General features: G+C 43.1%; 1 protein-coding gene across 1 annotated transcript; it reads right to left on the minus strand.

The window, feature by feature from the left end:
* Positions 1-1,352: 1,352 nt before the first annotated feature.
* Positions 1,353-14,405, minus strand: ODF1 (outer dense fiber of sperm tails 1). The gene is made up of 2 exons (XM_049854278.1): positions 12,200-14,405; positions 1,353-1,928 (listed from the first exon to the last, which is right to left on the minus strand). Exons 1-2 carry the CDS (start codon positions 12,517-12,519, stop codon positions 1,478-1,480), a joined length of 771 nt encoding a protein of 256 aa, XP_049710235.1. The 5' UTR covers positions 12,520-14,405; the 3' UTR covers positions 1,353-1,477.
* Positions 14,406-15,605: the final 1,200 nt, after the last annotated feature.

A 15,605-nucleotide genomic window follows, 5' to 3' on the forward strand; every position in this document is an offset into this window, starting at 1 on the left:
TCTAGGCTACAATCTTTACGGGAACAGTTCGCCTGGTCTTTCTCCCAGGTCTTTCTCCTGTGGAGTGGCTGGGTGGGTTTGAACTTAAGACAGGGAGCAAAGGCCCTGAGATTGGAGGGTACCTGTCTGAGAAATAGCTAAGAGACTGGTGTGGTTAGAGGAGAAGCAAGTAAAAGAGAAATAGGCTATACTATAATGGAAGTAATAGGGGGTTGAGTGTGGAACCTAGGGACTTGTAAGACAGAGAACAGAGGGGCTCCCAAATCTGCAAACAAAGTAAAAAGAAATAGGCCAGGGCGCAGAAACAAAGCCATTCCCCAGAATAATGGGGCAGGGTATCTAAAAATAGTCCCTGAACTTCTTTAAAGTTGCCTTTCAGAAGCAGCTGGAGAAGACTAGGCCCAGGGACATGCGCAGAACATCCACCTGTGACCGCTGTGTGACCTTCCACCAGGGGCAATGAGGGGCTACAACCCAGGTGGGGAATCGAACCCCGGGGAGTGGGAGACTGTGCAGGTGCGACACCCCATAATAAGTCCTGCTATGAATCCCAGAGGCCTCCAGGACAGGAGCCAACTTGGAAAGCTGCTGCTCACTGCACCTTAGTTAATATACCCCTGCCTGTGTCTATGAATAAACACGAATCTTTTCCTGCCCAAGAGCTTTTAAAAACTCGGTCCTGCCTTTTGTTCTGTGACAAGAGGGTATGCGTTGCTCTAGGCCCTCCTCGTCTCTGCTTGCAAGCCTCTTCAATAGAGCTTTGCTCATGTGGAAAACTATGTGCCTTACCTGCTCATTCTTGACCGGTGAGAGGCAAGAACTTTATTCCGGTAACAAGCTGACAACCTTTTGGTTAGCAGTTGAACGCTTAGCTGGCACCACCAGGGCCCCCTGCCTGCTGCAGTAGTAACCCATTAGAAACCAATTGCTGTTGAGTTGGTTCCGACCCACAGCAACCCTAAAGTACAGAGTAGAACTGCCCCATAGGGTTTCCAAGGAGCACCTGGTAGATTTGAACTGCTGACCTTCTGGTTAGCAGCCAAACTCTTAATCACTACACCACCAGGGTTTAACTGTTTGCCTTCAACACTAACCAGCCTGTGTTTCTGTTTTGACAGTTTGGTTTCTGGACTAGGCCATTTCGCTGGATCTCTGGAAAAACAGTGTCTACCAAAAAACAGCCACTTTTTCCTGGAATTTGGAGGTAGTTGGGTATGGAGGAAGCCACAGGGAAGGCAGATCTCACCATTTCATCTTCCATTCCCATTAATCAGTTCTTCAAAAGCTCATTAACTATGCGGGGCTGCTGTGGCAGTTGAACCAAAAGATTTTCACACAACACCAACAGCTGTGCAGTTATGTATTCAGTTTCCTATCTACATGAACAACATGGGCTGTGGGAAGGGGAAGAGAAACACTGGAAGAGCTGCCTGGCTGAAATATCACTGAATTCTACTAAGTCATGGGTCCACACACCTTACAATATCATCTTCCTACAGGAAAATCGGCTCCCACAGGGATAGCATGGGTTGCAGGGGTCACAGGGGCTACAAGGGCTGCAGGGGCTACAGGGGCTGCAGGGGTTGCAGGGGTTGCAGGGGTTGCAGGGGTTGCAGGGGTTGCAGGGAGAAGCACAAGGGTAGCACGGAGACTCAATCTTGACGCAACTGCCAAGCCCGTAGGAGTAGGTTACGTCTTTCTCATCCACACAGGGCGGCAAGCTGAACTCTTTGCAGATGTTCATATAGCTGTACTTTTTCGATCCAAGGCAGTCGTACCTGTTCTCCCGTTCTGCCGACACACACACCTTTCCGTCCTTCACTCGAACTTTCACTTGGTCAGGCTCAAAGCCGCACACGTTCACCGATCCTAGAATGTTACTGCTACAGCAAGAGGAGGCCAGAATTCTATTTGTTGTTCTTCTCAGTCTGGAAGTTACAAAAAAATGAAAAGGGGGGTTGGGGGGGGATAGGTAGAAGAAGCTCAGACACATCTTGAGAAGCAAAACTTGGATCTCTATTTTTTTTTAATAGCAAAAGTAAATTCTAGTCATTGTGAAAAGTCAAACTTGACAGAAGTGTATACAGTAAAGAGTGAGAACCAAAAGAACCAAATTTGTTGCCGTCGAGTAGATCCCGACTCAAGGTGACCCTAAAGGACAGAGTAGAACTACCCGACAGGGTTTCCAAGGTGCACCTGGTGGATTCAAACTGCCGACCTTTTGGTTAGCAGCTGTAGCTCTAAACCACTACACCACCAGGGTTTCCAAAAAGTGAGAATGCCCCCTTAAGTCCCACTCTCCTGAGGTAATCCCCTGTTAACAAATGGGTGCGTGGCCTTTCTCTTGTCTTTAAATCCTAGCTCTTCCTCTTACTAGCTGTGGAAACTTGGGTAGGTTCCTTAACCTCTCAGTGCTTGAATTTCCTCATCTGTAAAATGGAGATAACAGCACCTAGCCATAGATCTATTGGGAGGATTAGGTGAGATGATGTATTTTACTTAACACTGTACTTGGCATATTGTAAGTCCCATTTAGTTATCGTCATTATCATTATTACTGTAATTACTACTATCATGCAGATGCTTAAAGCTTCATTAAAAGAAAAATGCTATCCGCTAATAGAAACCATTTGAAAGCTGCAATTTAAAGACGGCCATCAGCCTTAGAGCTGGCCCTGGGCAACCATACAGGGACTCCGCCTAAAGCTCCATCAACAAACAGCATGACGGGGTGTGCTGGGTCTGGCTCTGCCCACCAGTCCTAGTGCTGCTCTCCTTCAGCTGTGAGGCTGCTCCAGATTGCTGTTGGCTGACACCAGCAGGGATCCAGTCCATTTAGAGGGGCTGTGTTGGTCAGATATGGGATGGCCCACAAGTGGTGTGTTCGATTGGGATCTTACCAGCTAGCAAAAAACTGATTGTTTATATCTCTTCCCAACCCCTCATTCAGTGATTCGTAGCTTGGAATTGATCATGGTGGGAGTATTTACACCACGAAAATTGGAAAATGCTACAAATTAGAGCTTACCCCCCACCCCTTTATAGTTAAAAAATGAAGCTATAAGCGTCTACATGATAGTAGTAATAACAGTAATAATAATAATAATCACTTCAACAGCAAGCTCTGACCCCCCTGGAGCAGCAAACATGAATTCACGGTTCTTCAGAGCTGCCTTGCTGCTACTCAGTGGTCCTACCATGTGGATTCTTAATAATAGTAATAAATCACAGCAGCTCGCACTAATGGATTACTTGTGATACACCAAGAGATGGGAACCCTGGTGGTGTAGTGGTTAAGTACTCCGGCTGCTAACCAAGAGGTCAGCAGTTTGAATCTGCCAGGCACTCCTTGGAAATTCTATTGGGCAGTTCTACTCTGTCCTATAGGGTTGCTATGAGTTGGAATCAACTCAACGGCGGTGGGTCTTTATACCAAGAGGTAGTGAAGGGGTGTGCCTAAGAGCACAGAAGCTGGAGCCGGATAATCTGGGTTCAAATCTTGGCTCTGCCATGTATCGGCTGTATGACCTTGGGCAAGTTACTTAACCAACTTGTGCTTTAGTTTCCACACCTGTAAAATCGAGATAATAGCAATAACCTATCTCATAGGGTTGTTTTGAGAAGCAAATTAGTTAATACTGAAAAGTGTTTAGAATAATGCTTGGCACTTGGTTAGGATTCAACAGGTGTTAAAAACCAAAAGGAAAAAAACAAAAACAAAAAAACTCATTGCCATCAAGGCAGTCGAGTCTGACTCATAGTGACCCTATAGGACAGAGTAGAACTGCCCCACTGGGTTTCCAAGGTTGTAATCTTTACAGAAGCATACTGCCATATTTTTCTCCTGAAAAGCGACTGGTGGGTTCAAACTGCTGACCTTTTGGTTAGCAGCCGAGCACTTAACCATGCGCCAGCAGGGCTCCTTCAATGGATGTTAGGGTTTGTTTTTTCTTTTTTTACATTGTGCATGGAAAGCTCTAAGCACATTAAAAACATTACTTTGTGTAATCTTCACAATAACCCTGTGACGTAGATATAATTATCACCATTTTACTGATGAGGGGTTGGTATAGGTAGTGAATGGCAGAGCCTAGACTCAAATTCAGGCCTGTTTCATGTCAACTTTAAAGTTTAAATCATCAAGTAGACTGAGTCCTTGAAATAAAAGCCCCTAATTCGGTCACTGCCTTCTGGCATTAGCCCTGCATTGTCTGGCCCTACTTAGGGACCATTTTCTTTCAATTTGCCTAACCCAAAAACCTGTTGCCTTAGAGTCAATTCCCACCCATAGCAACCCTATAGGACAGAGTAGAACTGCCCCATAGAGTTTCCAAGGAGTGCCTGGTAGATTCAAACTGCTGACCTTTTGGTTAGCAGCCATAGGGCTTAACCACTAAGCCACGAGGCATAACAATGACTGTAAGGATGGTGCAGGACCAGGCAGTGTTTTGTTCTGTGGTACATAGGGTCAATATGAGTCGGCACGGACTCGACGGCACCTAACAACGATAACTAACAGTCCAAAAACATTCTAATGTTCTAAAATGATCCTCTTTTTTCTTTTCAGTCACTTAGAACTATTTTTGAAAAGAACTAAATATGTTCTAAGAGACACTCCTGACAAATCATCTTGCATCTCTTAGCCTTCCAAGGAACGTCTTGGAGGGTGTGATTTCTATAACTTCTTTTAGTTGGTGGGGTCTGGACTCTATGATTAAGTGATTGGTTTGAGATACATTTTCAACTCTTACTTTTTACGCTGAATTTTTTTTATTTATCTACTTATTTTTGTTACATAATTTATAAAGGTTCAGTATAGAAAACTCAAAAAATACAGATCAAAACAAAAAGATATTTTAAAAATACACATAATCCCAAATAATACTTAACATCTTTTTATTAATCTGTGTTTTCCACTGATAAACCCTAACCTGATTGCTTGAACAACAGTATGACACCTTTTTCTGAAGGATACAAACCAAGACTCTTGTCTGGGGGGCTATTTACAATGTGAGCAAAGAGAAGTCATTCCTAGAAGACACCAAGGCAAATAGGAACGAACAACCTGTGCAAGTCCTCTGGATAGAGGACTGTATGGACATTCAGCTCTATTGCCAGGCCTGGCGCCAGTCCTGGGTATGGCCTGGGTTACGGCCGCCTTGTTGTTTTGGGTAAGCCAAGACACCTGTGGGCCATACGAAGGAAAAAGGAAGAGATTTGGACCCTCTTTAGAGTCTTTGTGTCTATGAGATAAACAGGAGACCAAGCACTGCTTCCCTAGATGGTCAGGTAATAGCTAAAAGGAGCAGCAGGAAACCAGCCCCAACTCTGTTCACTATGCTCTCTCTGAATGGACCACAGCCTTGAAGCGGGAATAGCCAAGGCCAAGAGTAGAGCAGAGGGCAGAATGAGCACTTGGTGAGTCTCTCAAGAATCTCCCACAGTGACCTTTCTCATCAGGGCTACAATAGATGGGCCTGGATAGAAGGGGAGAAAAACGCAGGACAGAGCTCAAATCCTTAGAAAGTCCACACTTACTGGACCAGTTAAGACTGGAGGACTCCCTGAGACTATTGCCCTGAAATGCTCTTTAAACCTTCAAACAAAACTATCCCCTGAGGTCACCTTTTAGTGAAATGGCAGATTGGCACACAAAATTAAGACTATTACCTGTGAGTATGGGGCTCCATTAAAAAAAAAAGCATCTACATGAGACCAAAAAGTCAACAATTACTCTAAAGCAAAGATGAGAAGACAAGGGGTGCAGGACACTAGAGTACTGGAAATGGGACGACCGGAATGCAGTTAATGAGAAGGTTGACACATTGTGGAAAATGTAACTAATGTCACTGAATAACTTGTGCAAAAATTGTCAGATGAGAACCTAATATGCTGTGTAAACTTTCACTAAAAACACAATAAAATATTATTTTAAAAAAAGAGTCTCCCACAGCATGTGCATAGGCTGAGAGTCAAAGGTCTCTCACTCAGCTCAGATATTTCCATACAAGATGAGAAACATCTGAACCTGCCATGAAGATGGGGCCGTGCCTCACAAAGAAGGGGCAAGGACACCGAGCAGGACTGCTAGGTGTCTAGGATTTACTACCATAGTTGATTCCACCAGACCAAGCCACCCTGGCCTCCAGAAGACATGGATCTGGGAGCCAGATTTATAAGCCAAAGTTGGCTCCCAGTTCCATATCTTCAAAAATATATGGTATCTCTTAGGAAAGATGTCACTTTGGGAACTAAGGTACACCTGACTCAAGCCATGGTATTTCCAGTCACCTCATACACATATGAAAGCATGACAATGAATAAGGAAGACGAAAGAAGAACTGACACCTTTGCATTATGGCATTGGCAAAGAATATTGAATATACCATGGACTGCCAGAAGAGTGAACAATTGTCTCTTGGAAGAAATACAGCCAGAATGCTCCTTAGAAGCAAGAATGGTGAGATTTCTGTTTCACGTACTTTGGACAGAGGGACCAGTCCCTAGAGGACATCATGCTTGGTAAAGTAAAGGGTCAATGATAAAGAGGAAGGCCTTCAATGACATGGATTGACACAGTGGCTTCAACAACGGGCTCAAGCATAACAACAATTGTGAGGATGGCGCAGGACTGGGCAGTGTTTTGTTCTGTTGTACATAGGGTCGCTATGAATATGAACCAACTCAATGGCACATAACAAAAGCAATAGCAATCTCTGAGTCCAAGGGTACAAATTTCATGTATTTTATTGTCTTGGGTTCCCCATTTTTCTCTACTCCTAAGTCACTTTGCCTCCCTTTGTCCTTGTAGCAGCTGCACCCCAAACCCATTACTTTCGAGTCAATTCTGACTCATAGCAACACCTATAGGACAGAGGAGAACTGTGCCATAGGGTTTCCAAGGCTGTAATCTTTACAGAAGTAGATGTCACATCTTTCTCTTGTGGAGTGGCTGGTGGGTTCAAACCACCAACATTTTGGTTAGCAGACAAGCACTTAACCACTGTGCCACGAAGTCTCTTTGCAGCAGCTCTACAGGGGCCCCAAAATTGTGTGTGTTTATGAAATTACCTAAAAAGTCTTGGTAGGTCAGGTTTCTCCTTCCTCTTTTACTGTCTGGATCCTCACTGGGAATGTGTGGTCTTAGGGGAAATTGCAGGAGCCACATTTTATTCATCATGCTCAACTCTGAACTTGTGACTTGAATCCTGCCTGCCAATGTCCTCATCACCCACATGGAATTTTCCATGACTCCATGGCCTTCTGGGTAAAGGGAGATTACTTCCTATACTTCTGTTATCAAGAGGGTGAAGCTTAGCCACAGTAAAGTTACAGAAACCAGCCCCTTTGATTCTTTGCAGAAGGGCCTTAGGAAAGCTGGGGAAAAGTTAGCGGTAGCCTTGTCTGGGTCTGCCTCTCTTCTCCCTGTTGAAGCTGACTTTCACCTGCACGTACAACCAAGCTCCTGAAAGTAAAACACACTGCCCACAGCAATGCTGAGCTGTCTATTCAGCCATTTTCACAATCATGTAAATCAGCTTCAGCCTGATGATGAATAAAGTCATGAAGATGTGAAAAATGCCTACCTAGGCCCGAGAGAAAAGGGAGGCAGGCCTCCCTCTAATCTTCCTTGGAGCTCTTCACTTTATCTCCCTGAATTTAAACCCATTCCAAAGGCCCATTGAGCCTCCATTCCTCCTTTGCAACCCATCTTTCCTGCTTTCTTCTTCTTACTTCTTCCCTTCTTTTTTCGCCATCCCTTTCTTCCATAAATTCTAAAGTGGTGTTCGGGCAGGATGACCTTTGGATTGATCCCAGAGAACAATGTCACTCGGCAGGGAGCAGGGTGTCCTAGGACTTGTGCATCTGAATCCTCCCCTCCCCGTCACCCATCACCCAAGCCTTGTTAAACACAGGTGGCTGGACCCCACCGCTGGAGTTTCTGATTCAGTAGATCTGGGGTGGAGCTTGAGAATTTGCATTTCTAACAAGTTCCAGGTGTTGCTGCTGCTGCTGCTGGTCCAAGGACCATTCTGAGAACCCCTGATCTGGTGGTTAAGCATATGGATTCCAGACTCAGGCAGACCTGGCTTCAGGTCTCAGTTCTGCCACCTCCTAGTAACTGAAAATGTTGCCCCTAAATCTGTCTCATCATCTTTAAGATGACTGATAAAATAATATCGCCAAACAGAGATGTTACAAGGATTAAATGAAGATGCAGTGTTAGGCACGTAGTTTTTACTCTATAAAGAGTATCATTTATCAGGCTGTATCAGTCTTCACCTTACACAAAAGTGTCCTGAATCTGAGGCTTTAAATGAGCAAGTCTCAAGCCCTGAATCATTAAACAATAAGGGTGAACCAGATCATAAGAATACATTTGGTTTTGATGGGCAGCAGCCCCTTCCCATGTAGCCACAGGGTAACGGGCTCTGAGACATGCAGGTGGGAAGAGATTGTGATGAGAGGGGACCGAGGGGATTAGCTTGTTTCCACCTCGGCTGGGAATACAGAGCAAGGGAAGCCAGGAAGCTCTCCTCTCAGAGGGGAAGCCATCCTTTCACCAGCCATGAAGCTCTCAGAGTTCCTCTCCAAGGGCTCTCAACTGTGCCCTGAACTCTGGGTCAGGGAGTTGGGAAATGAAGAGATTTTTCTGAGAGGATAGACCCAGGCGAGGCACTTGTTCACCCAGAAGGAATTCACCATGAGGGCTGACAATCATCAGCCTCACAGAAAAAGGCTGGATTCAAGGAAAATCTCACATTCAGCACAACGGGGTAAACAGGGGAAGAAACAAGAAGGCAGAGTCTTGAAGTTTAAGAAGATGGTGCGGGAATCTTTAGGAGAATTTCTCACTGAGATTTAAGGCCAACCACAGTTAAGTGAGTGGAAGGGAACCTGGTCTTGGGATTAGATTTAGGGTGCAAAGTGGAGCACCCTCTCCAATGGTACAGATGCATATGAAGATTTGTACACAAGGACCAGTGTCAGATGTTAGGGCACAAGGGACTCAGTAATCAGGTGATGAACGGAGAACAGGGAAGCCCACAGTGTGGTAGTGAATCAGGTTCAAACTTAAGCTGCTGGCATGACATCTTACAAAAGAAACCAAATTCAGTGACCTCTGTGCCTCTATACCCAGAACAGGGAGGAAGAGTCAGGGGAACCACTAGTGCTTGGTCAAAAGATAATTTACGGAGGAATGAAAAATATCAAAGAAGCTAAAGAAGAAAAGTGCTTACTTGGGTCTCCACTAGGGAGGACAATAGAGTCCCCGCTGCCAAGCTATCTTTTGAAGCAGCTGCTCAGAAAATGATGGAAATGGGATGGAACTTCTATGCTTGGTCAAAAAACCACACACACATTAATCAGATAATGTGCACTCAAGAATGCTAAAGAAACTTACAGGGAAAACTGAGAAATTGTTAGCCAAGACTTCTTACTAGTTACTAAAGGAGTACCCAGAGACAGAACAGAGTGACTCCACACAGAAAAACATCTCAGAGGGGTTGTGGCAACTACAGTTCAGGAAGCATCACTTTCCTGTTGGGCGAAGAACGCTCTCAACAACACAACCTGGCAGCCAAAAGGATATGTCATTCCTAACCAGACCACTAGCATTCAAGGAGTAAAAGACCGGGTGAATACACTTTCTGAACTCAAAAAGCCTCGGGCGAGGTTTCAGGCCAAAGACTGTTAAAAAAGAAAATTGAATCAACATGATATTTCAGGATCTAGTTAGTTGTGAGACTGGAGCTGACTTAGAGGTAAGAAAAAAATAAAGGGGCATTTGACTGGAAGAAAAATACCAACAGTAGGAGTCCCTTGGGACTAGGGCTGGGATCAGGGCTTAACATTTCCATCCATACTCTGTAAAATCAAATATTTAGGTCTGTAGGTGACACTAAGCCCTTCTGGGCAGTGAAATGTCAAGCCGTCAGAAATAGGCCATAGGAGGTGTTGTGACTAGAAAGAAAAGTGACCCTGAGGAGATATAAGAGGGCAAGCCTGGGATTACTTCTAAAATGAACTGAGAGTCATCAGTTAAGAACTCTGGGAATCATTGTAAAGACGCCTGCAGTTTCATATACTTCTGTGGGCACAGGAAAAAAAAAAAAAGAAAGAAATCAGCAAAGCCTGACAGGAAAAGTATCACAAACTAAAGAAAGCATTACCACTTGTATAAACTACACCGTGGAGAATTAAACTTGAAGTGGTGTCTATGGCACACCAAGAAAGTGAGCCTCCTGGAGAAGGTGGAGAGAGCCCAATTAGAAAAGGAGGAAAGTCATCCTCAAAAGGAGAGTCTGGGAGCAAGGACACAGCCAGGAGACAAAGGCTGAAAGGTCTTGGATCAAGAGTATTCAATATCTCCATGAACTACTACTTCTTTTGCCATGAGACCAAAAGAAATGGATGGTGCCCTGAACATTTTGATCAAGGAGCCAATGGATGGATCTTGATCAAAAGGAGGAAAAAATGTGAAACAGAACTTCAAATTCTTATTGAAAACCGGACTTACTGGATACTTTGACATTGGAGGAACCCTCGAATCTATTGCCTAGGAACAATTTTAAGCCTTGAACTGAAACTAACCCATGAAGTCATCTTTAAACTAAATAACAATTTAGCTCATTTAATAAAGAATGTTCACCTTGAGCATTGTGCTCTTTTAAAGAATTATCTATGTGAGAGTAAATGGACAACCAAAAAAAAAAACCAAACCTGTTGCCATCGAGAGTTGCTTTTGACTCATAGCAACCATGGTAACTCTAAAACACAATATGGGCAGAGACAGGGAGAATGGCGACACAATGCGAAGAATGTAACCAATGTCAATGAGCTGTACGTGTAAAAATAGCTGAATGGATGTGTGTTTTGTTGTGTACATTTTCACCGAAATTTTTTTTAAAGAAAAAAAAAAAGAGTATTCAGGTATTCAAAAGCACAGGGAAAGAGTACATGAACCTGCGCACAAATAACCCTTCGTTTGGAGCAAGTATTATAAAAGAATCCCTGCTTCACAGAGTAAACAATTTCTGTAACTTGACACTCTTAAGGAGTAAAAATACAAATTGGTTCAAAGACAGTGTAGATGAATTGATAGGTCAGATCCCTACCCCACACTGTTGAGGGAGGTCCATTCCTGACGTTTGGTGGTTGATGACCTGGACAATAATTGCCTTATTGCCCTTTCCAGTGAAACGTCCCTGTCACTGTTGTCAAGGGAGTATTCTTACCTATCTGCCAATCATCTGAATATGCCCCTCCTTTTAAAAATAAATATTACCATAATATTTTTTTGCACCTTGCTTTTTTCACTTAATAATACATCAACATGTAAAAGGTTTCATCAATCCTTTTTACATCTATGTAGCATTCCAATGTATGGATGTACCATAAATTATTTAACCATGGAAACAGTCCTTTCAACCATCTTTTTTATCAACGGTAACAGCCTAAATGGTATATGTAGAAAGTTAGAAGAGAAAGGCTTTCTCCAGGCAAAAAAGAAAATGTAATAAGAAACAAAAACATTTTTAAATTACCTAGTTCAGTTAAAACCTTTTTAAAAGTCTACTCAGAAAGTCATGACTCTCAGTTCTGTCATTGCATGGCATTTTCTAGAGTTGAATGGGGAGGCCAACATAACAGACACAACTCCAGATGCATTTTAAGTCTTTGTCTGGAATTGGGGGATGGGAGAAAGGTTTTCCTATAAAACATAGGAAATGCCTCTATTGTTCAATTTCCTCCCCTGCTTGTAAAGCCTCTGGCAAACATTAAGGATTTGATCAATTATTATTACTTTTCCTGTAGTCATTTCTGTAAGTCCAAATATACTCAATTCACTTTACGCATAACCAGAAAAAAATGTTTCATTTGCTGCTTCCAATAGCTTTTTAATGACACCCCCTGTTTCTTTCCCTCATTAAAGCCAGGTTATTTATCATGTTGGCATTCCTGCTATAAACCACCAACAACCTTGGCAATTGACATCGTTATAGTGCCTTTTGAGAATCTTACAATTCCCATCATGGACCCATTTACTCTTCTTTTCTTAAATCTTTGTTAAGTCACCAGAGTCATTAGCTTGAACCCTTTTCATCTTTGTTCAAGTATTGTCAAAAATTTTTCCTTATTCCAACTTATAAGGCTAATATACGAACTATAAAAGTCTAAAAATAAGTTCCTTTACTTGGCAAGCTCTCTCTTTTCATCCTCTATGGCTCTTATGGCTTTCCTCTCCAAACTTCTGAGAGATGGTCGAAGACAGTAAAGCTTGTAATCACACAGGCAACATGGATAGATATCACACAGGCCACAAGAACGTGATCGCTTTGAATAGCACAGGCAGTACGGATACGGGTGCAAGTCACAACAGCAATACGGGTGCATGTATAAGTCGCACAGGCATCGTGAGCTAAGTTCGTCGATGCATCTCAGTTGCCTCAGTTCTCTGTCCACCTTCTTTATGTCCCTTCTAACGCTGTCCAAAAGACAACTCAGTGCAGCCATTACAGTCACACCTTATTGTTCTGTGAGTACCTTTGGGAAATGGCACTCAGGGGAAAAAAATTGTTCTAAGCTCTTCTCAGGAGTTTCTTTTAAAATTAAATGAAGCACACATGATTCACTTATTTTAAAGCTTGTGTTCTATGACCTCACCACCCTCTAAGTATGTCATAGTCTTTTGGTTACCATGTGAACTGTAAACAGTCATGGTCTCCAGAGACCTTCCTGGGGTTAGAAAGCTACTCTCAGAACCATGCTAATGTTGAGATTTCGTTCACCTTGAGGTTGGGCAGGCCCCCCGCCAAGCAGTCACAACTCTTTGGTGCTCTTGGGAGCAACTTTTAATGTCTGACTTGTATATGCTCCAAGGACTAGCCCTGGCTGTGACTGTGTGTTTGTTGATTTTCATGTGGGTTATGGAAGGAGCTGCATGGCTCCTTTATCTGTGCCCTTCTGGCTCCAGCCCTGGCTTGAGGCTTAGATTTGCCCATTATACTCTAGAACTCATTCTGGCTTGAGGCAGGTAGAATACAAAGAACTATATCCCATGATTCGCCTAACCAAGTCATCCTCGAGTCAGTGTTTGTCTTTGATCTTCCAAGCTCCCAAATTGCTGGAATCCTGCCCATTTTTTACTAGCTGGGATCCTGGCTATTCAGTAACCTCAGTTGTCCAGTAGCAGAGGTCCTGCTCTTAAGCTCTAATCTCTCAGTGGTCAGGGTCTTGCTCTCCATCACCACTTTACAGCAGTTATACCTCTGGTCTTGTTCCAAGCCTTCAAATGCCTCATCCCAACCCCAGTTGCTTCCCAAGTGTTGCTCGTTGATACACGTTGTATGTTGTACAACTGCTTGTCGAACATTGTAGACAACTGCTTGAAGTTTCTTGGAGACAACTGTTTGACACCCCAACTTCTGTCAGTTTCTTGTGTTTTCAGTTGGATCACCATGCTGAACCTTGGACTCAGCTTCAGCCTTGGCTCATGGTATTTCTGTTCCTCTCAATCTGCTACATAACTCTCAAATCCTCTTTTTTTAGACTGAATCACACTTGAGGGGAAGTGGTTGGATATGACACCGGAGAGGGAGAACAAGGGCCATGTAGTGAAGAGATTTATAGATCAGACTAAAGAGTCTGAACTTTATTTTGAGCACAGTGAATAATCACCCATTTCTTTCTATTGAGGGGAAGTTGAAGGGTAACTAAGAAAGCCACACTGAAGCTTCATTTTAAGGAGACAACACTGAAAGTGTCTTCTGTTGGAAGGAAAGAAACAGTGAAAGTCTGGACTGGGGACTGTGGCTGTAGGGATGGCAAGGAGGAAGCCAATGGGATTGCCCTTTCCCCACATCTACTCAAGCCCCATCCAATCAGTTCTCCACATTGCAGCCAGAGATATTTTCAAATATAAGTGTCATCCCTTGATTTAAAACACTTCAAAATCTTCTCTGTTCTCTTAGAAGACAACCAAAATCTTTACAAGGCTGAAGAAGAGGACTCCTGCCTACCTCTTCAGTCTCATCTTCTACCATTATTACTTTAATTCATTATAGTCCAGCTACAATGGCCTTCTGTGAAGTCTTACCTCTTTCACTTCATTCATGACTTATACACACACTGTTCTATCTGCTTAAAAATCTAACTCCCCACCACATGTCCTTGGCCTAGTTAACTCCTAACTCATCCTTTGTATCTTTTCTTTAAACATCCCTTCCTCTGGAAAGTTTTCCCTGCCCCTCAGACTAAGGCCCCATAACTATGCACATTTCTTTCATAACTTCTTCTGTTTCCCCCACTAGCTTGTAAGCTCCATGAGGGCAGGGACCTTGTCTATTTTTGCTCACCTTAGATATCTAACACAAAGCACTTTGTAGGTGCTTAAAATTTATTTATTGAGTGACTGAATGAATAAATACAGCCTAGTCAATGGAATGAGGATGGAATGAGGGAGGAATCAGTAATGACGCCTAGATTTCTAGCTTGGCATAATCGTGGTACCACTGACTGACATAAAAAATACAGAAGGAAGAGTAACAATGTTAAGATAGAAATGTGGAGTAGGCTGTGGTTAAGTGGGTCTAGAACTCAAGAGAACGCTGGGCTAGAGATATAAATGTAGGAGCCACAATATCACAGGTAGTTGGAACCCTAAGAGTGGATAAGATCATTCAGGCTAAGGAATAGCTTGAGAAAAGAAGAAGGCTGTGGCAGGATCCTGGGGAATAATAACAAAAAATAGGGGAAATAAAGGAGCTCATAAAAGGTTCACAGAAAAAGGAGTAATCAGAGATGTAAGAGCCCCCTAAGCTGAAGTCCTTGTGTATCACTAAACCAAGCTTAGCATTCCCCAACTGCTCAATGTTCCCCAGTCCTGACCTAGGAGGCCCACTTCTGTGTAGATGAAGTGTATCAGCAAGGAAAACAAATTTCCTTGGAGGTTTTATAATGGGTGAATGGCCCCTTTGCCTCATGTGGGATGAGTCAGAATGAAAAGTTGAAAAACACTCTTCTAAGGACAAATGCTGAAGTTTTTGAAGAGTGAGTCCACCCAGTTCTGAGAGGTGGACTCTTATTAGGAATGTGGCCTACCCTTTCCTGACGATAAATTGCAGGAGTTTTATAGATTTCTCTAGCTCCAAGTAATAGACTTCTGAACGCATGTCACCATGAATTTCATCCCTTAGCAAATGTCAGCAAAGGTTAAAGCAGGCAAGCTCTTCATTTTAGATTGTTAAATACACAGCTTAAGGAATTTAAATACACACATCTGTGTATACATGGTACAATATTAAGATTGTAATAGCTGTATTTCAACTAGGATTCTCCCATTATCCAATCTTTCTAGTGATTTCATTCCTCATCATGAAGCATATTCCTGACATCATTTTGAATGAATGAAACAAGGTTGTGTCTTTTTTAGAGATCAGATGGAAATGTGATCTATTTGTGTTAGAAGGTCAATGTTGAAATTCATTAGAACTCACTGAAACCCACAGGAATAATCTAAGGTCACAGTTCCCTTGAAGCATAAACACAAGCATCTTCCTTGGCTCTAGTGTGGAGATGGGGGCCTTCTTTACACTGAACTA

The sequence above is a fragment of the Elephas maximus genome, chromosome 15 (assembly GCF_024166365.1).
Source record: "Elephas maximus indicus isolate mEleMax1 chromosome 15, mEleMax1 primary haplotype, whole genome shotgun sequence".
Lineage (NCBI taxonomy): Eukaryota > Metazoa > Chordata > Mammalia > Proboscidea > Elephantidae > Elephas > Elephas maximus.

What these genes read in the sequence shown, in the direction of transcription:
- ODF1 (XM_049854278.1), bottom strand. Translation starts at nt 12,519, where the DNA reads ATGGCTGCACTGAGTTGTCTTTTGGACAGCGTTAGAAGGGACATAAAG. An exon ending in GAAAAGAGAGAGCTTGCCAA is followed by an intron (nt 1,929 to 12,199) that starts GTAAAGGAACTT and finishes TGTAACTTCCAG; the next exon opens with ACTGAGAAGAACAACAAATA.